Below are 21,608 nucleotides of genomic sequence, written 5' to 3' on the forward strand. Positions count from 1 at the left end.
TTTTTTAAAAGAACAATTTAGGAGCACAATGCTGTCCAGAATATTCTCCTGTACCTGTGGCAATCATGTATTGTGTTTGGATACAACTAAAAGCCTTTGATCTAATGTGCCAAACTGACCTGGCGTGGGATTGCTTGTTCCACGCGCGTGTTTTTTTTTGTATTCTCACAAGGTTGCAGCTTTAAAATGGGGGTTAAATTAAGCTGCTCCCTACTGAATAAACCTCAGTACAAATCCTTGACGTACTTTTTGTAGTTTGATCTGAAGGTTTTTTTATTAAAAACATTCCTAACTTAGAGACGTCTGGGTTAAACGAGGCTGCACTGACCACAATACGTGTGAATTGTGCAAACAAAATGCTGAAAGTGGGGTGTAAAATAGGGCTGATAATTTTGTGCATTGATTGAGAAAAAGAATTCTCGCTGTGTGCTGGTACATTTGCAAAATCTCTTAGGTCTTCGCCTGCAGAGGCTGCTCTGCATCTCATTAGAGTTGCAAGGGGACAATTGTAAAGCTCTCCCCGTCAATCAGAGCTGCCAATCACCCCGGCGGCACGGCTTTGATCTCCCCTCTCCCTCCTCCTTGCCTCTGCTTTTTTTTTGCGCTGCATTACTCGCCGCTGTCTCCAAATACAACCAACCAACTAGTCTTCTGAGCTTGCTTTAACTAGCTTCACTCCCAAGACAGCGAGAGAGAAAAGAAAGCAGGCGAGGAAACTGCATTCAACCACAGAGAGAGGGAGAGAGAGATATCAGCATCTCAGGCTCTCATCTGGAACTTGAGAACTTGTTTAATAATTTTTATTGCAGATTTTTTTTTAAAGGACTGGCTTTTTTAAAGTCATTTTTTTTCTTCCAAGATTCCATACCTCCTCTCCATAAATTAAAAAAAAGATTATATTTTGTACAAACTTCCAAAAACAGGGATGCCGCAGCTCAACAGCGGTGGCGACCCGGAGCTGGGAGCGAACGATGAGATGATTTCGTTCAAAGACGAAGGGGAGCAGGAGGACAAAATCCTGGCGGAGATCAGCGCCACTGAGGAGCGGGATTTGGCCGACCTCAAGTCATCGCTGGTCAGTGAGTCTGAGATTAACCCGGTCAGCGACAGTAACAGCAACCCGGCCGAACCCGAGGTAAAAAAAACAAACAAACCGAGACACACAGACACGCACAGAGCAAGCCGAGTGAACCGCAGACACCCGTTCCCCACTTCTACCCCGCAAATAACCTCTCTTCTCTCTCCTTCCACCCCCCACCCCCCCCCCCCCCCCACCACCCCCGTCCCCCCTTTACCCTGTCTCTCAAAAAAAAAACCCAACTTGTTACTGACTTTCTAGGTGGACAGACTGCCACAAGTTAACGAGGATCCCTTTCGGGATAAAGTGAGAACGAGCACCGAGGAGGGTAAGCAATCTGCTTAAAGCATTCGCCTCTTCTCAATCAAATTTGCATTTCATTATTAATGTGTAATTTCTGGTGTAATTCCCCCATCTCCCGCCTTCTCTCCCTCTTTCTCTCTGGGTCCCGTTCCTCCCCTCCTTCCCTTATTTTTTTTAAAACTTTAGTAGGGAAGAGACACAATGCAGCGATGTACAAGAGTCCAGCTTACTGCACTTACCAGCCCGGGTACATCATGGTCCCCAACCTGAACAGCGAGCCTTACCTCAACAACGGCTCACTCTCTCCTCCGGTCCCCAGAACGGTGAGTCCCAAGTCTATATTAGTGATTGTTGTGATTATTTACAACAGAGATATAAGTAAGCAACAATAAAAAAAACCCTCCCCCCCCCCCCCCTTCACCTGAGCTCAGACTGTCACCCTCTGCAGGTATAACTCCGGGCAGGTCACTCTGTTTTACCTGTTTAGGGCATTAAAAAGTCGCAGCTTCCCTGGTTCCCTTTTAGTTAAATCCTTGTTAAGTCCTCTCACCCGCAAGTTCTACTTAAAAAAACTGGACCGGAGTCAAGTATGTGCGTGTGTCGAAGTATCTTTTTGCCAATGTTATTTACTAATGACTTTAAAAATATGCTGTTCAGATGTGAACAGGACTTTTTTTTTAATGCTGTTGCTTGACTTATATTTCGGATTGTTTTGACTAGAAGCAGCACTGCTGTCTCTCTGGGAGATAAGAGATGTTTTTTTTTGCTGCTCGGGCTGATTCTAGCCGCCTTGACACAGAAAAAAACCCTAAACAAACACAAAACTGTTTTAACCACTGAAGTTAAATAGGCCGGAAGATTTGCACAACAGGCTCCTACTGAAAACCTTGTTACTGAGAAAATGCAGAATGGGGATAGTTGTTTGCAATCCCTGTATCTTCACTATCCCCCTGCCTCCGGGTGCGGGTAGAGTCTGTTGATTTAGGAGCACAAAGTTTCTGGTGTTTGTCAGTGGGACCATGCATTCTGGTTGTCAGACTACAGTTTTTTTTTCTGTTTGTCAGAAGAAATCCCACACTTAAAAGCAACTATAAAAAAAGGACCTGGAATTGTGTCAGACGGCTTTCGCGGTGGAATTAAGGGATGTTTTCAGGAAGAGTAACCTTTATGATAGATAAAAGCAAATTACTGCAGATGCTGGAAATCTGAAACCTTTATGATAGAATGTTTTGACTTCAATATACATTTGTGCTACATAACCGCAGATCTGGTGTCATTCGAGTAGCTTTTGAAGTTGGGTTACCTACATTGAAATACTGACCGAGAAGCCACAAGACTTCTCCCGAAGCAAATTTGCTACAAGGTTCGATCCCAGAGCAAATGTGGGTTAAACTCTCGCTGCTGATGCCACACGTGCTATGATGTCAAACCTTTAAAAAAAAATGCCCCACTGGCTGTGGTTTATGCAGTTTGTGAAGTGATCTGTTTGACGCACAAGTGTTGCGTTGTTAACTATCCTTGGTGTGCGTGCAGTTAGAATTTGAGGTCTTGATATGGTGCTAACTCCTCAGCCGTCCTTGAATGTGACTGAACACGGTACTCATTCCGGCTTTCTGCAAACCAATAGCTTCCTATTGCCAGTTTCCGAAGGATACTCTGACTCTGCCCAGAGCGGTTTATCGGCCCTGCATTTGTTGGTGGTTTGCTGTGAACAAGCCAGTAGTAGTGATATTGTCAGCTGGTGTCTCGCATATTGGTCAGCTTCTCAAAGTGTAGTGTGGTCTATTTCAATAAATGCAGTTTAAGCTGTGGGATAATTGCACGTTTGGGAAAGAGAGGGGAAAAAAACCCACCAAGTGGTTATAACTAGTGGAAAGACTGCACAAACTGAGACTCCTTTCTCTGCAGAAGGCCAAGAGGTGAACAAATGTAAATCTCTAAAATTATGAAGGGATTTGATAGGGTAGATTTAGAGAGGTTGTTTCCATTTGTAGAGGTGACCAAAACGAGGGGCCAAAGATATAAAACAGTGAGCAATAAATCCAATATGAAATTCAGGAGAAACTTCTTTACTCGGTATGGTTAGTCAGTGGAACATGCTATCACATGATATAGTCAAGGCGAATAGCATAGATGCATTTAGGGAGACGTGAGATAAGTAAGTGAGGGAGAACGCAATCAAAAGATATGTTGACAGATGAGATGACGTAAGGTTGCAAGAGGCTTGTGTGAAGCATAAACACCAGCATAGATAGGTTGGGCTAAATGGCCTGTTTCTGTGTTGTAAACATTATGTAATACTATGTAATGTAACTAAGCTATTTGAGTTTAAGTTGCATTGATTAACATGGACACATGTGCCATAATGATGTGCCAACATGTGAGACTGTTGCAACATTGCGATCTATGTATGTGTCCTATTGCCCTCAGTCGATATGAGTTCATAATTTATGGGTAGCGTAACCGCTCTATGTCTGTATGGTTCTTCAGACAGAACCACCACCATCAACAACAACCTATATTTATATACTGCCTTTAACATTATAAAATGTCTCAAGGCACTTGAGAGTAAAGCAAAGTATGACAGATGACCAAAAGCTCAGTCAAAGCGGTAACTTTTAAGCAGTGTCTTAAAGGAGGAAAGCGAGGTGGAGAGGCAAAAAGGTGTAGGTTGGGTATTCCAGAGCTTAGGGCCTAGGCAACTGAAGGCGTGGCCACCAATGGTGCAGTGATTAAAATCAGGGATATACTAGAGGCCAGAATTAGAGGAGCGCAAATATCTCGAAGGGTTGTGGGGCTGGAAGAGATTACAGAGATAGAGAGGGCGAGGCCATGAGGGATTTGAAAATGAGGATGAGAATTTTAAAATCAAGATGTTGCTTGACCAGGAGCCAATGTAGGTCAGTGAACACAGGAGTGATAGATGAAGGGAACTTGGTGCAAGTAAAGACATGGGCAGCAGAATTTAGGATGGTCTCAATTTACAGAGAGTAGATTGTGGGAGACCAGCCAGGAGTGCATTGGAATAGTCGAGTCCAGAGGTAACAAAGGCATGGATAAGGGTTTCAGCAGCAGATGTGCTGAGACAGAGACGAAGTTGGGTGATGTTATAGAGGTGGAAATATGCAGTCTTAGTGATCACACAAGTCTGGAGGGCATTAGCTATGAGGAGAGGTTGGAAAAACTCGGATTGTTTTCACTGGAACGACGGAGGTGGAGGGGCGACATGATAGAGGTTTACAAAGTTATGAGCGGTATGGACAGAGTGGATAGTCAGAAGCTTTTTCCCAGGGTGGAAGAGTCAGTTACTAGGGGACATAGGTTTAAGGTGCGAGGGGCAAAGTTTAGAGGGGATGTGCGAGGCAAGTTTTTTACACAGAGGGTGGTGAGTGCCTGGAACTTGCTGCCAGGGGAGGTGGTGGAAGCAGATACGATAGCGACGTTTAAGAGACATCTTGACAAATATATGAATAGGAAGGGATTAGAGGGATATGGGCCCCGGAAGTGCAGAAGGTGTTAGTTTAGGCAGGCATCAAGATCGGCGCAGGCTTGGAGGGCCGAATGGCCTGTTCCTGTGCTGTACTGTTCTTTGTTCTTTGTTTGTTTGAGGTTGGAAGCTCATCTGGGGTCAAATGTGACACAAAGTTTGCAAACACACTGGCTTAATCTCAGACTGTTGCCAGGGAGAGGGATGGAGTCGGTAGCTAGGGAATGTAGTTTGGAGCGGGGACTGGAAACAATGGCTTCAGTCTTCCCAATATTTAATTGGAGGAAATTTCTGCTCATCCAGTACAGGATGTCAGATAATCAATCTGATAATTTAGCAACAGTAGAACCAAGGTGAAAGCAATGACGCCAGCTGCCCAAGCTGCAAATTGTGACATCAGGCATACTTGGTATTACAACATTCTGCAGCCATAATGAACACAAGAGGTAAAGTGGAGTGGAGTACTTCCTTGCATTATTAGATTCGGGTGTTCCTTTATTCCAACACTTTTTAAACCAAGGGTCTGTTGGTCAAGTTGAACTTTATTTCCTCTTGTGATTACAGAACATCTTTCTCTGATGAGTTCTGGCATCAGAATATGCCATGCTGTCTATGATTCTCTCACTAGCTAATCCCATAGTGCAGGGGAGAAGCAGAGATTCAAATCTGCCCATTAATCTTGGCAACCTTTTTGAGCAAACGTTTATTAAAATGTGAACGTTGCAATTAGAAGTATGTGTGTACGTGATGGTGGACGTCATGCAATTGTAATATGGACGCTTCTACAGCTCAGCTCTGACAGAATTTGCTACAACACTCTGTTAGCATGGTGGAATTCGTTCTGGCCGCTATGTACATGCTACTGTGTCTTTGAAGCAGGGCATGCTTTGGACGGTTTCAAGTTACAGTCTTGATGAATGAGATGAATTGCATTGAGGTTGGAGGTGTAAGGGAAAGGACAGGGGCGAAAGGCCAAAAGGGATCCAAATCCATTTCACACTGTGATTCTTGGTTTGCAGTGGGTGCCAAGCTAGTAACATGAGGTGCTAATAGAAATGGCAAAATGCTGCGAATGCTGGAAATCTGAAACATTAACAGAAAATGCTGGAAATACTCAACAGGCCAGGCACCAAGGTGCCAGTTTGACCCTACAGTAAGCAAATTTATGCCATCTTTCCCTCAGCGCAGCGTGTTCTACACTCACGGCATTTGCAAATTTAGTACCAAACCGAATTAGTCGTAACCCTAAGATAGTTTTTTTGAAGGACATTGCTAAATTGGGTTTAATTATGGTCATTTTGAAGTTGACAGTTTCTGCTGTCTTTGCTGTGACAACGTAATGTTGATGGATTAGTTTTTCGCTCTCGCCCGGCTTGCAGAAAATATCAAATCACCATTTGATTATTTTGCTCAAGTGGAAAATTGTACTAATATTGGAGAGAAAATGGTGTTGTGTGCTCCTTAGGGTTGGAATGGATATATGCAATTATTATCTGACGTAGAGTTTGGATAATCAATGTGGGAAGCAAAGATGTGCATGACCCTCACAAATGGTGGAGAATGCTACACAGTTCTTGTAAACAGTCTTTTATTAAAAAAAGAACTTGAACTGGATTTTTTTTAAAAAGGTTGTGTAGGTGCAGAATAGTGAGCAGCGGATGTAGTCAAAAATAAATGTAGCTCCTGTTTTGCACGCCCAGAGACCTCACTGTGGTCTGCGGTAGCATTTATGCTCCAAGGTAAAAACATGTTGCAATTTCATGTAGTTTGTTCAAAGAATCTTGTGAATGAACAAATTTTCAGTGGCCCCATGTGTTCTACGAATTCAGCTATAAAGTAGTCACCAGAACAAAAACGTGCAAATGGTTACTTTTGCCAGCAGCTTATGATTACTGTGCCCATATGTTGAAGATCCCTCCCAACTTGCACCCAGATCCTGTTCTCCCATCACCCCTGTACCCGCTCACCTGCACTTGCTCCTGGTCCAGAAATGCAGCAATTTTATAATTCTTGCCTTTGACTTCAAATCCCTCCATTGCCTCACCCCTGTCCCACCTCTGTAACCTTCCCCAGTGCTGTAACCCTCCGAGAACTCTTTTTTTGCTACCCCTTGCTTCGTAATCCCACCGTTGGTTGCCCTACTTTCAGCCATCTAGGCCCTAGGCTCTCCCCAAATCTCTTCGCAGCTTCATCTCTCTCTCTCGCTCCTCTTTTGAGGTGAGGTTAAAACCGACCTCCTTGACCAAGCAATTGGTCAACTGTCCTAATGTCTCCTTCTTTGGCTTGGTGTCAAGATCTGTGGCTGCCTTGGGATGTTTTATGATGTTAAACATGCTATATAAGGGTATGGTGCTATTAATTGTCAGTGTTTTGCTGTTTTCAGCTCTACATTGTGTCATGTCTTTGCCAGTTGGAGCCCCTCTATTTCAACCATAGCTGTCTGGTTCCTGTTTAAAACTTTAAATGGTTGATTTAAAGTTATATTCTAGTTGCATTGTATTCTGTTGCATTGTACACTGCAGCTGTTTGTTCATTTGTGGTAATCTTAACATTGCCATCAGAAAGGCAGATTTACCTCACCACAACCTCTGTGGTAAGCAGTCTGTCAAATCTTTGGCCATTGGCGACTTGCAACCGTCAAATGAGACAGTCTTTCACGCCACGAAGCTCAATTTTATCAGAAAATGGAAAGTACAGTTTAGTTTTCAGTCTGTGCAAGTACATGCTCAAACCAGCCGGTTCCCACATTGGTGAGAGTGAGAGATGACTCTTGGGGAGAGCACAACAGAGCTTGAGTTTTGTATATGCGAGAGTGTTGCCTCTGTTGTGAAATGTGGTAAATAAATTTAGTACTGCTTGCCGTTTTGGTAGACTGGCTATCATTTTTTTAATTTGTCAGGAGAGATTGTGGCATTATATTATCTGAGAGATGATCTTTTCTGTTGGTCTAGACAGATTGTCTGAAACACTATAACAGGGTAAAAAATGCACACTGTACCTTCCTAGTGTTTTTTGATGGAAATATTTGATCAGTATAAGTGGCGTTGGAGGTGCTAGAATTGTGCACAGCACCCCTGGACTAAGTAGGGGAAAGATCACCCAGGGTCCTCAATTTAATTCTCTATCCATTGATTCCCCCCGTCAACCTTTGATGGAAAACACACCTGACAACCTGGGGTTTGGTGGCAATGCCTCATGCAGTCGAATTACCGAGCAACATATCACTGGGCTGACCTATGAAGATAGGCCACGGACTCTGATTGGTTTCCGTTGAACTGTAGCTAAGCAAGAATAAGTGCATTTCCAAAGTTTCAATTAGCAATTTCCCTAGATAGTGGAGACAATGTATTTTGATTCGCTTTCTGGGAATGAGACAATAGAGGGAAAAAGTGGCATTGAATCTGTCAAAAGCACATCTTTATTCTGCTTTGCTTTCTTCATTCACCTTGCCTAATAGATTTCCTATGATTAGGTAGGGTGAGTATTTTTATTTCCGTGCTCCTTCCTCACCGCTGCGCCGAGTATTTTTCATGTGCTTTACTTTCTGTGAAGGATGAGCAATTTAAATAGACAAAGTTACTGAATTAATACAAATACATGCAAAAAGATTAGCCTTCAAAACAACTTGAAGTAGATAACAGCATCTTCTGTGAGTGCAATCAGTGAAAGGGTTAAATAATAACATGTCTGTTCCTAAGTGAATTATTTATGTTTTAAGATCAAAGGAAAAGATGCAGCAGGTTACTGCCTATCACTCTTATTAGTTTAGAATAATATAAATGCGTTAAATAATTCTGCAACATATTTGTAAGATCAGATAGGATTTAATGTTCATAATGGTGGTATATTTACTCTGTTCAGATATTGGCAAATAGTTTCTACAGGCACAAGTCACATTTCTGATTGAGGTTCAGAGAACAGCATAGTTATAGTTAGCAGATAATTCTGGGTTAAGCGACCTCAAATTAACTTAGTGAAGGATGCAAGTTTTATTTTTTTAAAATAGACTCATAAGTGTTTAGAAGTTTCACTGTGAATTAGCAGTGTATGAACACATTTAATATGTTTAGTATTGAATTACTTTGGAGTTATTAATCCGTGTATTATCCAGCAGGCTAACACCTCTGCTAAAATAGGGGACAAAGTAATTTTGATACGAGAGCATTACATGTTCATAGCGCAAATATTGTACAATATAATTTCTAGGCTTATGTCTTTAATCTCCTTACAATCGGGCGCCATTGTATCATAAAGTGTTCAGTGAGTTTGTGTGCTACAGTTGTAAATCACAGTGGCTGCCCTTGGTTATAACACACCGCTACATGTAGACAATGCTATTTCCTGCATTTTTATTGATAAACTTCATTATATTAATTATCAACAATGAAAGCAGTAGGGTTATTTGGTATTTATTTTTGTTTGCTGTTTGTCATTGAGTAAAAGGAGCTAAACAGTCTGTCACATTAACTCATAAATGTAGGGATTCTATTTGCTTTTATGCAGCTCTCATTACACAAAAACATATTATTGTGACATATAATAAAATACCATACCGCAATTCCTGAAAGAACTTAGAGTATGATAGCTAACTTCTCATGTTGACTTTCCTTACGTGAAGATGCTGACTCTATTGGTCCTGACCTGACACCCCTATCGGCGCGACCTTGCTCCCCCACTGTTAGAATTAACGACAGACAGAGCTTCAAAGGTTTGCTGTAATGACAGACCAAAGCTTCAAAGAAGAAAATTTAGCAGGGTAACCACTAATGAAGAGAGATCCTGCAGAACTATAATGAGAAGCATTAACTCTCTTATTTTCCAGTATAACTTTCTTGGTCCCCACTGAGAACTGTGTATTCTTCAGATCATTACAACCATCGAGTAAATATTAAATAAAAGTATCCTACTGTGTCTAAACTTGTTTAATCTTATTGATGTGTTACAAAATTTATTCAAATTGTGGGGAAAGTAAGTATAGCCAATGCACTTGTGTGCACATGTGTGGAAATGGTTTGTAGCCCCCTTTACGATTTGGTTGGTAGATGTTTTAGGGCATTCTGAGAAGGATAGGGTTATTACTAAGGAATTTATTTGTGGTGCTATCCCCCATTTCTTTGAACATGAAAGTGACATAGAACACCACATGGGTTAAAGCACATTACAAAGTAGTACTGCACCTAAGAGTTAAGATGAGGCTGTAAGGTGCAGGAGCAAGGTTCCAGGGTTTTTGTAAGCTCCTTGAAATGCACTACTCTCTGTTTTGTTCTTTATTATCTGTGCGTTGAACTTTGTGCATCAGATTTTATTGTTTTCAGCAAGGTTTTTTGGCAATAGGTGGTGTTCTGGACCAGAACAGGCAGTAGTCACTCATGATCAAGTGAAGGGATGTGCTGTTGTACTGTTAATTGAAGTAGAGGGATAGTGAGCATCATTTCACTGAATATTGGAAATATATGCAGCCATAAAGACAGGGCTAAATTGTGGCGAGTCGAAGAGACTTAGTAGTTGGCAGGAAAAAAGACAGAGGCGCAAGGGGAGAGCCAACTGTGCAACAGCCCCAACAAACAAATTTCTCTGCAGCACCTGTGGAAGAGCCTGTCACTCCAGAATTGGCCTTTACAGCCACTCCAGGCGCTGCTTCACAAACCACTGACCACCTCCAGGCGCGTATCCATTGTCTCTCGAGATAAGGAGGCCCAAAAGAAAAAAGAAGAAAGAAATTGCATTATTTATATGCAGTATCATATACGTCACAGAAATATATTGCATTATGGTCTAGAAAGAAGAAAGAAGTTGCATTTATATAACTCCTTTCATGACTTCAAGACATCCCATTGTGCTTCAGAACCAATTATGTAATTTTGAAGTGTAGTCACAGTTGTAATGTAGGGAAACAGCAGAAAGTCTGTGCACAGCAAGGTCCCACAAACAGCAGTGATAGATATCATAGAATTTATAGCACAGGAGGAAGCCATTCAGCCCATTGAGTCTGCACTGACTTTTTTGAAAAACAGCCCAATTAGTCCCCCTTCCTGGCTCTTTCCCTATATTCTAATTTTTTCTCCTTCAAGTATTTATCCAATTCCCCTTTGAAATCTACTATTGAATCTGTTTCCATCACCCTAATTAGGCTGTGTATTTTAAATCCTAATCACTTGTTGCGTAAAACTTCTTGTCTCTGGTTCAGCTGCCAATCACCTTAAATCTGTTCCCTCTGGTTATCAGCCCTTCAACTATTGGAAACTGTTTATCTTTAGTTAATGACCAGTTAACCTGTTTTGGTAATTTTGGTCGAAGGATGACAATTAGCCAGCATACCTTGTGCTTCTTTGAGTTGTGCCGTGAGATCTTTTAGTCAAGCAGGCAGGCCTCTGGTTAACATCTGATCTGAAAGATGGCACCACTGACAATGCAGCACTCCTCAGTGCTGCACTGAATTGTCAGTCTTGATTATGTGCTCAGGTTCTGGTGTATAGCTTGAACCCATGGACCTTCCACTCTGGTGAGGCTACCAGCAAGCCAAACTAACACTTGCAACACTCCTCTTGCATTGAAACCCCAATCCAATTGTTATGAATGTTGGAGATCTAATGTTCTTCAGCATCCAGTTGACCTTGAGCATCTAATTTTTTAACCTCTGCAGCTCTGTCCCTGAGATCGGTTGCCAAAATGCGTAGCTGAAAGTTTATTTTGAAATTGCATTCATGCCGTGCTGTATAAATGTAAATGGCGTGCCCAAATTCATGAATGTTCTCCTTGGGGGTGGGCATGTGGAGAGATAAGCGCAGTCAGCTTGGGGTTAAGGTGGCTCCAAGGTTATATGTCTCTTGACGGAACTAAATTGAAACTTAGTGGCAGAATTGATAATGTGATAGCTGAGTTGGTTTGGCCTATTCTAAAGCATGGTGGCTCGCTATGGTACACAGTGTGATAGCCCTATCAGTGGGGGACTGGGATTCTTCCCAAATGGCTCCAGATAACTCTGCAAGCCAATGTCAGAAAGATAGGATGACCCTTAAAGGGAGGCTTATCAACGTTCTTACTAGTAAGCTGCTCAGTTTCATCTAGTTAAGTTGCAGCAGTATCCTACTTGGGAGAACCCTTAGCCTTGGCTGTTGACTCAGTTGTGTAGGTTTTGGGATGGTTGATATGACCATTAAAGGACCAAGAATTGGAAAATGCTTACGAGAATTCTTGGCAGTTTGGTTTGGAGACTCTTAAGCTTGATGATGCATCCCCATTCATGTCAGATAACTTAGCTACTCCAAGAAAATGTCCAAGCTGCAAAATGGTATCAATGGAAATAAATCGATTATATGACATGCCCTAGTGTACATTAGTACAATGCAGTTTCACGTTAAGTGAATCGATGCTATGAGTTCTGGCATAAATTAGTCAGTAACAAATCAAAGTGAAGACTGTTTTGAGACAATATAGGTAATATAAGAATCATAGAACCTTAGAAAGATACAGCACAGGAGGCCATCATGCCTATGCTGGTTCGTTGAAAGAGCTATCTAATTATCCCACTTCCCTGCCCTTTCCCCATAGCTCTGCAGATTTTAACCATTCGAGTATTTATGCAATTTCCTTTTGAAAGTTACTATTGAACCTGCTTCCACCGCCCTTTCAGGCAGTGCATTCCAGACCATAACTCGCCAATAAATGGAGACAACATAAGTTGCCTAAATGTCTTGCAATCTATTAATTGCAGACATTCATTCCAGTTTATCCAAGACATATCAGGCCAGTTATATTTAATTCTATTTTTATGTGCGCAGATTATCCTGTCAGGATGCAGTATCTTCCTTGGCTTGGCGTATTCTTGAATTGGTCTTCGCAGTAGCTAGAAGTTGAGCAGTTAACCATGACAATGACAACTTGCATTTGTATAGTGCCTTTCACATAGTAAAAGGAGTGTAGTCAGTCAAATTTGTCTCTGAGCCAGGTTAGGAGATATTAGGATAGCTGGCCAAAACTAGTCTCGGCTTTGCTGGCTGTGACAGCAGGACAAATACTGTACTTTTTTGACATTACTGTGACTTCAAGCTGGACTTTTAAAGGTGGCTTAATTCAAAAGCCTCTGAATCAGAATAAAGTGACCATTTTTTCAGGTGGGTGAGTCGACTGTGCTTGTTTACAGCACGGCTCATTTTGTTATTTTTTGGTTTGCTCTTCAGCACTTCACGTCGGCCTGCTTCTGGTTTAATTCCAGTCTTCCTCGTGGCAGGGAGACGGCTCCTCATCTGCTCCCACACTTTCCATCTGGCCTCAGTGTTAAGTTATAGACTTGCCAAGACTGGTCGAATCTACTTCTGATGTCCTGTGCACATCGCATGATAACACTCAATTTACACTATCCAAAATGTCCTTCGTAATCTTTCACCTTTAGTTACTTGTGATTTTATTTTTGATCCTGGAAGTCTTTGTTCTGCCATTTTCCACTGATTGTTGTGATCTACAAAGCTAGTTTTTTTTCTGCAAAAGTATTGTTGCTGCCCGATTTTGTAAGCAAAGCCTTTCTCCCAAGTGGAACCCAGATGAATAGTAATATGTTCCTATCTGTGTAGGCAGAATTTGGTAACTGGGATTGGCAGGCCGTCTGCTTGATTTCCCAACTCCTGCTCGTCAGTGGGAAAATGGAATATATTATATCATTGTTTTGTGTCCAGATGAAACCTTATTCAAGCTAAAGGACTAGACATACTCAAGCCACAGGCTCCTCATCAGCCTGGGACTCAGTTTGTGAACAAGTTCAGTCAGAGGTATCAGATACTGAGGTTTACGCAGTTCTTTAATGCAAAAGGAAAGAACTTGCATTCAAATCATGCCTTTCACTAAAGTGCTTTACAGCTAACTAAATAACATAGAAGTGTAGTCACTGTTGTACTGTAGGGAAAAGCGGCAGCCAAATCACACACAGCAAGGTCCAACAAACAGCAATGAGATACATGATCAGGTAATTGGTTTTAATGATATTTATTGAGGGATAAATGTTGGCCAGGACACCACGGAAAACTCCTCTTCTCTTCCTTGAATCGTGCCATTGGATCTTTTACGTCCACCTGAGAGGGCAGTCATGGCCTCAGTTTAGCATCTCAACTGATAGATGGAGCTTCTGATAAGGTAGCACCTCCCCGAGTACTGCACTGAAGTGTCACCATAGATTATGTGCTCAAGTCTCTGGAGCAGGGCTTGAACCCATTTGTAAGGGGTGGAGTGTCTGCCTTTCTCTGTTACAAGACCAGCAGTGTAAGTAGGAGGTGGGTATCTGAATACTCGAGGCCCCTGGTGAGACTAGTCGTACCAGGCCAAGAACTGGCAGAAGTGGGGCCCACAATCGCATTCAGGCCTCAATCCCCAAACAGGATCTCAAAAGTCTTTTTGTTTCAGTCCCAAAGCATGGGTATCAATCAATGCAGATAAAGCTAGACCTCCTACTGAACCTGCAAACTTTGGCTGGGAGGAGATCTCAGGCTGACACAACTTGGCATATACTGGGTTGGGGGCACTTCCCCCCGTGGGTTTTAGAGCCCATAAAGCTCCAAAATATTGAGTTAACAAAAACCCAGGTAGGGCAAAGAGAGGAAGGAGAAGGGTTTACTACTGGGCTTATGTCCATTTTGACAAACTCCTGATACTGCAACACAGTCTGAGGATCTATCGCTGCATTATTTGGTCCAGGTTACTGTCACTGCTTTTAAAATCATCAATCTAATAAAGTTTTCTAGCTCCAGACCTATACCAGGCACTTTGGACTGAGGATGTCATAGGACTTGAAACTTTTATGGCTGGGAATAATTGAAGCCTTGTTCTTTAGAAGCAAGTCTTACAATTGCTTGTTTATTTAGGAGACACAAGAACAAAACCACAACCTAAATATCTTTGCAGTGAAAGTAAGTCCTAGTGTCAGTTCAGAGCGAGGTAGTACAACACATCTTGCTATGCAGTATGTTTTGAGGTCCAGATCCCAGGTGAAACTGGCCTGCAGTGGCTTAATTGAGATGATTCATCTCATAAACTAATAAACCCAATAAGGAATTCAGGAGAAATTTCTTTGCCTAGAAAGTGTTTAGCATGTGGAATTTGCTACCATGTGGAGTAGTTGAGGTGAATAGCATAGATGTATTTAAAGGGAAGCTACATAAGTACAGGAGAGAAAAGAATAGAAGCATAGGCTGATATGGTTAGTTGATGCAAGGTGGGAGGAGGCTTATGTGGAGCCTAAACACCAGCATAGACCAGTTGGGCCAAATGGCTGGACATTCTATGTAATTCAGTCTTCAGAGGGCACAACACATCTTTTAGAAAGTAACTGCCTCAGACTTAAGAATACAAAGCACAGACAGAACAAGGAAAGGTCACTTGCTCTGTCAATTCTGTAGCTTCCACAGACTATGGCTACAAGGCCCTACCGTCTTAGAGCCACCTTTCATTTACAAACAATATCCCTTGATCAATCCAAGCTCCAAACACCTTTTAGAATACAACACAAAACAAGATCACCAAAACTATCTACTGCTCTTCAGCTCCTAGACTCTCAACGCTTAACCTCACATTTTATGCTCACCTGGCTGGTGAAAATCTCCTCCTACTCCAGGTGCTCCCACTCTTTAAAGTGGAGGTTCTTAAAGGGGCCATAACTTTATACCTGCAGATGACATTCCGGCCCTCAATCACCCTCTGCACAACGTGCGACCTGTCCCACTGTTGACTCATTTCCATTTATATAGTCACTTAAGGAAAATGACTGTACCCCAAAAGATAATTGTGTACAACTGTAGAATATGGAATTAAAGTGATGGGAGGGGCACTACAATTGGCCTCAGCACCTTAGATTCCCAGTCTTGATCATTATCCAGCAACGATAGTGAGCAGAATGCTCAACTTTAGTGGGGGTGTAAACGGCCAATATTGGATGGGCTGCCAATTATTCGCCCTTTCCAATGAATGTAATGAAGGAAGAATGTATGAAGTGTGTTACAGATGGCTGATCTGATATCACCTGTTTTGTTTTTTACGCTCCTGTTGAAGTTGAAAGTTCTGGCAAGTTGGTGTACGTCAGAGTCAGGGCCAGTTGCGATGTGCCCCATATCACGTAGCCTGTTGCAACTCAATGTCAAGGCTGACAATGAGAAGGCAACACCTTCCCGCCCTCTGCCCCCTGTCCCCCTTTAGCAGCTAGGAGTCAGCGTCATCAGGAAAGGAGGCAAGGGGGAGAAAAGTGCCAACAAAAATAGATTTAAAAAAGGAAGATTTAAAAAAGGAAGTCATTCAACTCCCTGTTTTCCAGTGAAAATATAACGGACCTTGTCTCCTTTAACATTCCTCTAAGTTGCGTTTTCCAGACACTTCAAACAGCAGGGCCTCAACTGAAAGCTAAGCTAAAAAGGGACATGAAGGGCAACAGTCTGAGTCCGTGAAGTCACACCACAGCACCACTGACAGCGTCACCCACTTCCTCAGCTACCTTGAGAAATGGTTGAAGCTAGAAACATGAATAAAACCCAAACAACAACAACTTATACTTATACAAAAGCAAAATACTGCAGATGCTGGAAATCTGAAATAAAAACAGAAAATGCTGGAAATACTCAGCAGGTCTGACAGTATCCGTGGAGCGAAGAGCAGAGTTAATGTTTCGGGTTGATGGCCCTTCATCAGACCTGGGAAAGGTTAGAAGTGCAAAAGGTTTTAAGTAGGTCAAATGGGGGAGGGTGGAAAAAGAACAGAAGGTAAGGTCTGTGATAGGACGGAAGACAGACGACACTAAATGGCAAAAGAGTTGGTTGGGTTGAGCCAATGGGAGTAATAATCCGACAAGTAAAGAAATAATAGATGGGTCCAGAGGAGATGTCAAGGGCAGAATAGCTGCCGTCTGAAAGCAAAAACAGGAGAAAAACAAGATTAAGGACATTACATGCAAAGAAAAGGAATCAAAATGTGGCAGAAATTGTTGAACCCAATGTTGAGTTCAGAAGGCTGTAAAGTGCCTAATGGAAAGATGAGGTGCTGTTCCTCAAACTTGTGTTGAGCTTCATTTATCAGATGCTCCAGACCTGCTGAGTATTTCCAGTATTTTCTGTTCTTACTATACTTACCGAGTGCCTTTAACATAGTAAAATGTTCCAAGGTGCTTCACAGAGCATTATAAAGCAAACTTTGACAATGAACGTCAGGAGTTGTTATGACAGGTGACCAAAAACTTGGTCAAAGATGTAGGTTTTAAGGAGTGTCTTAAAGGAGGAAAGAGAGGTGGCGGGGCAGAGAGGCTTTGGAAGGGAATTCCAGAACTTAGGGCCCACGCAGCTGAAGGCATGGACACTAATGGTGGAGCGAAGAAAATCAGGAATGCACAAGAGGCTAGATTGGAGGAGTGCAGCTATCTTGGAGGGTTGCGCGGCTGAAGGAGATTACGAGGTGCAAGGGGTGAGACCGTGGTGGGACTTGAAAACAAGTATGAGAATTATAAATAATAATAAATAATATATAATATAAGTAAAATACTGCAGATGCTGGAAATCTGAAATAAAAACAAGAAATGCTGGAAATACTCAGCAGGTCTGGCGGCATCGGTGGAGAGAGAAGCAGAGTTAACGTTTCAGGTCAGTGACCCTTCATCAGAACTGGCAAATATTAGAAATGTAATAGGTTTTAAGCAAATAAAGTGGGGTTGGGGCAAGAGATAACAAAAGAGAAGTTGTTGATAGGACCAGGTCACAGAGAATAACCACAGCAAGGGGTCAGATCAGAAGGGGTAGGGTCAGAGGGAAGTGAAGGGGAAGAAGGATCTGGAGGGGCATTAGAATTATAAAGTTGCTTAACCGGGAGCTGATGTAGGTCAGCAAGCACAGGGGTGATGGATAAACAGGATGTGGCGCAAGATAGGACACAGGCAGCAGAGTTTTGGATGATCTCAAGTTTACAGAGGGTAGATCGTTGGATGCCGTCCAGGAGTGCGTTAAGAATAGATAGGTCTAGTGGTAGAAGACAACCATTAAATTAAAATCGCAGTTGGTTACGCGGGTTTGTTTTCAATGACTGAGAAAGCTTTGTGCACTGAAGTGCTGGGAAGCTGCTTCACAACTCACACAGGAAGGAGTGGGAGAGCTGGTGAGAACTATGTCTTTTTTTTTCTGCCTCATTTGCCTTCACTTCTGGTAAAATTGCCTTGCACTGTGAGTGGGGCAGAGCAAGTAGCAGAAGGAGAGGGGGGGTGGGGGTTGGGGAAAGAAATGTTTTTAAGACCCTGTTAGAGTGCTTTGTGAATGATGAGACTGTGCCAGTCCCAAGCCTTTAACAAGATTGATTTGAAGTAAGCAAAATCCCTTCAGTGTTCCCTGTAAACTGTGTGGGCACGCAATCATCTGGACCAGAGCGTGCATTGCAACAAACAGGTCGCGCACAACCAATGTTCCCTTCAGGATGCACGGTCGTGCAGCAATCTTAAAGGGACTGCATAGTACAATGAACAGGCCACACAGAACAGAGAAGATTCAAGGGAACAGTCATGAGTGTAATAGGGGAGGTGATGGTGGTGTAGTGGCAATGTCACTAGTCTAGTAATTTAGAGCTCAGGCTAAAGCTCTGGGGACATGGGTTTACATCCCACTGTGGCAGATGATGAAATTTGAATTTAATTAATAAACCTGGAATTTAAAAACACTAGTATAAGGATGACCACAAAGCCATTGTCAATTGTTGTAAAAACCCATTTGGCTTACCCATGTCCTTTAGGGAAGAGAATCTGCTATCCTTGCCTGGCCTACGTGTGACTCCAGACCTACCGCAGTGTGGCTAACTCTTAAAATGGCCTAGCATTCAGTTTAAGGGCAATTAGTGATGGGCAACAAATGCTGGCTTAGCCAGCAATGCCCACATCCCACAAATGGTTTTTAAAAAATCCCTGATTTTAACCTATCCCATCTGGCGGGAATGTGTCCGATGCCCGTTTTTACACCCCACACGATTTTAGTGTCCATCCATGTCAGTGGTGCATTGGCTTAAAATTGGGGCCTAACGTCTCAGTGGAACTAATCGCCAGACATGTTCCTCGCATAGTTATCACACAACTTTTACACACTTTTCACAGTGTATTATCAGGTGCTGAAATAACACGATCCAATAGGCTGGTAAGCGTAAAGAAAAGTTCTGGTCAACCTTCAGCTGTCGATGGGAGTCTATTTGAAAAAAATATCCTTTCTCAAAACTGCTGCCCCAAACTGCATGAAACTGTCACTGTCACCGCCTTCTGTTGTTTACTGCTTGCTCTGTATCCAGCAAGTCAGTGAGCTTGTGTGGTGTAATGCATCTGTCTCGCAGCACAGATGCTAAGCCACTCTACCTGAGCGGATATCTTATCTGATGATTTGGCAAGCTGGGGGCGTGAGGTGGGGGAGGTGGAAGTGTGGAGAAAAGATAAGAGTGTTCAGGTAGCTCAGTCAACACTGAAAATAAAGTTAACCGCAATAACACCTGGGGAGGCTGTTCATATTGGCCTGACCTTTTGCGCAAGAGTTTCTTTGCTTTGTGTTGTCTTATGTGTGTGTGTATGTGTGTATAAGTGGTGCAAGCTGCAGCTGCTGTTCCAGTGAGGTTAAGCTTGTAGTTGGGTAGCACACTGTTAACATCCTGCGTGTAGTGTTATTCTTTAAGCAGAGTTATTTCTCTCTGTTTTTGATTAATATACTTCCTGAGCAGCCCTAATGAAACTGAATGTATTTTTAAAAGGGCAATTAGGGATGGGCAATAAATGCTGGTCCGGCCAGCGACGCCCACATCCCATGAATGAATAAAAAAATTTTTTTAGCGTGCACTGCTATGAATAAATCTACCATCTCTCACTGTGGGTTACAGGAGCACATGGCACTCTGAGATAGAAAAAGCATGCACAAAAGTGTAAGGGGAAAACTAAAGGATGCCAAGCCAAAGGAGGGGAGTTTTAATCCCCAAAGACTGGTGGGTGAGGACTGAGTGCGATGTAAAAGTTTTTTAGAAAGTCTCATACCTGAACCCAACCTGCCTCTAACTCACACACTTCCAGTATTAGATTAGATTAGAGTTTAGAACATTACAGCGCAGTACAGGCTCTTCGGCCCTCGATGTTGCGCCGACCTGTGAAACCATCTGACCTACACTATTCCATTTTCATCCATATGTCTATCCAATGACCATTTAAATGCCCTTAAAGTTGGCGAGTCTACTACTGTTGCAGGCAGGGCGTTCCACACCCCTACTACTCTCTGAGTAAAGAAACTACCTCTAACATCTGTCCTATATCTATCACCCCTCAACTTAAAGCTATGTCCCCTCGTGTTTGCCATCACCATCCGAGGAAAAAGGCTCTCACTATCCACCCTATCTAACCCTCTGATTATCTTATATGTCTCTATTAAGTCACCTCTCCTCCTCCTTCTCTCCAACGAAAACAACCTCAAGTCCCTCAGCCTTTCCTCGTAAGACCTTCCCTCCATACCAGGCAACATCCTAGTAAATCTCCTCTGCACCCTTTCCAAAGCTTCCACATCCTTCCTATAATGCGGTGACCAGAACTGCACGCAATACTCCAGGTGCGGCCTCACCAGAGTTTTGTACAGCTGCAGCATGACCTCGTGGCTCCGAAACTCGATCCCCCTACTAATAAAAGCTAACACACCATATGCCTTCTTAACAGCCCTATTAACCTGGGTAGCAACTTTCAGGGATTTATGTACCTGGACACTACCAAGAATCTTCCCATTAACAGAGGTGGGTTGCGGGGTGAGTCATTTAAATATTTTAGTGAGGCTGTGTGCCTCAGAATTTATCTCCATTTTAAAATCTAACCCTCTTTGGCTGGGTTTCCTGGGCTTTGGAAAACTGGGCATGTAAAGGGGGGGCAAGTACAGCCTAATGGAAGAGGTAAGTACCTTGCCAGGTTGTTTGTGGGCCAGTAAAATGCTTCTCCCCAGCCCTGCAAGCTAACCTGATCAGACACCCCATACCCCTCTCAGGACTCCCCTCTCCCCAGCAATCAAACCATTGCCTGCCCCATGATCACTGATCTCTGATTACTCTCTTACTCACCGCAGTCAGCCTCCGACCCTACAAGCTACTTTGCAGCTACTCCACTTCGCAATTCTACCTCAGCAGCACAACCTTACCTGCTCCTTGTGATAGGCCTCTGCTCTTACCCTGCCTAACAGGGAGCCAACCCTGTCAGTCAGGCTGGCTTCCAGGCAGGGATCCTACTTAAAAAATAAGCAAACATTCAACAGTGTCTGGGGACCAGAACTCCTTTCCTTTCCCCACTGACCCACCCCTTCCTGGCCCAGCTTGCAAATCCCACCCTAGTAATATTGGGGGCGTTACAGGAGAAGAGGGACTTAAAATCATATCACCTATCAACCTCCCAGCTGAGAACAAGCCAATTGAAATAATTGCTTTTCATCATCTAATTCCTGCTTCCTCAATCATTCTGTCGCTCAACATTTTAAGTTAAAAGTAGCCATCTTCCTCTCTCCACAAGGGGCCAACCAAATTATTCTTTCTTGGAGCAGTCAATAGCTTCCCTGGCCTGACACCTGGACCACTCTTGTAGCACCCAGGGACTGGCTAGCATCTGAGATTTGCCCCCTAGATACCTGCTGCCCATATCCTAATTAGGTGCACTCCCCCAAATCCTGCTTGATCCTTGGGAGTTCCTTGGCAGAGGGCAAGGGCGGGCTTGATCGTGGCATGAGTTTTTGAGGCTGTAATCTT

At 43.0% G+C, this 21,608-nt stretch overlaps 1 protein-coding gene across 14 annotated transcripts in view; it reads left to right on the top strand.

Moving 5' to 3' along the window:
* The first annotated feature begins 478 nt into the window (after window positions 1–478).
* The window catches only part of lef1 (lymphoid enhancer-binding factor 1), a 156,032-nt gene continuing 134,902 nt past the window's right edge, over window positions 479–21,608 (top strand). For 3 of the 14 annotated variants that reach the window (XM_068045426.1, XM_068045455.1, XM_068045391.1), the window contains exons 1-3: window positions 482–1,135; window positions 1,340–1,406; window positions 1,568–1,704. In XM_068045426.1, the coding sequence (XP_067901527.1) occupies window positions 926–1,135; window positions 1,340–1,406; window positions 1,568–1,704 (414 nt within the window). In that variant the 5' untranslated portion in view covers window positions 482–925. Of the gene's footprint in view, window positions 1,136–1,339; window positions 1,407–1,567; window positions 1,705–21,608 lie in introns of all 14 variants that reach the window. The other 11 variants (XM_068045435.1, XM_068045400.1, XM_068045408.1 and 8 more) reach the window with 9 other exon arrangements.

Source organism: Heterodontus francisci, chromosome 1 (genome assembly GCF_036365525.1).
Source record: "Heterodontus francisci isolate sHetFra1 chromosome 1, sHetFra1.hap1, whole genome shotgun sequence".
Classification (NCBI taxonomy): domain Eukaryota; kingdom Metazoa; phylum Chordata; class Chondrichthyes; order Heterodontiformes; family Heterodontidae; genus Heterodontus; species Heterodontus francisci.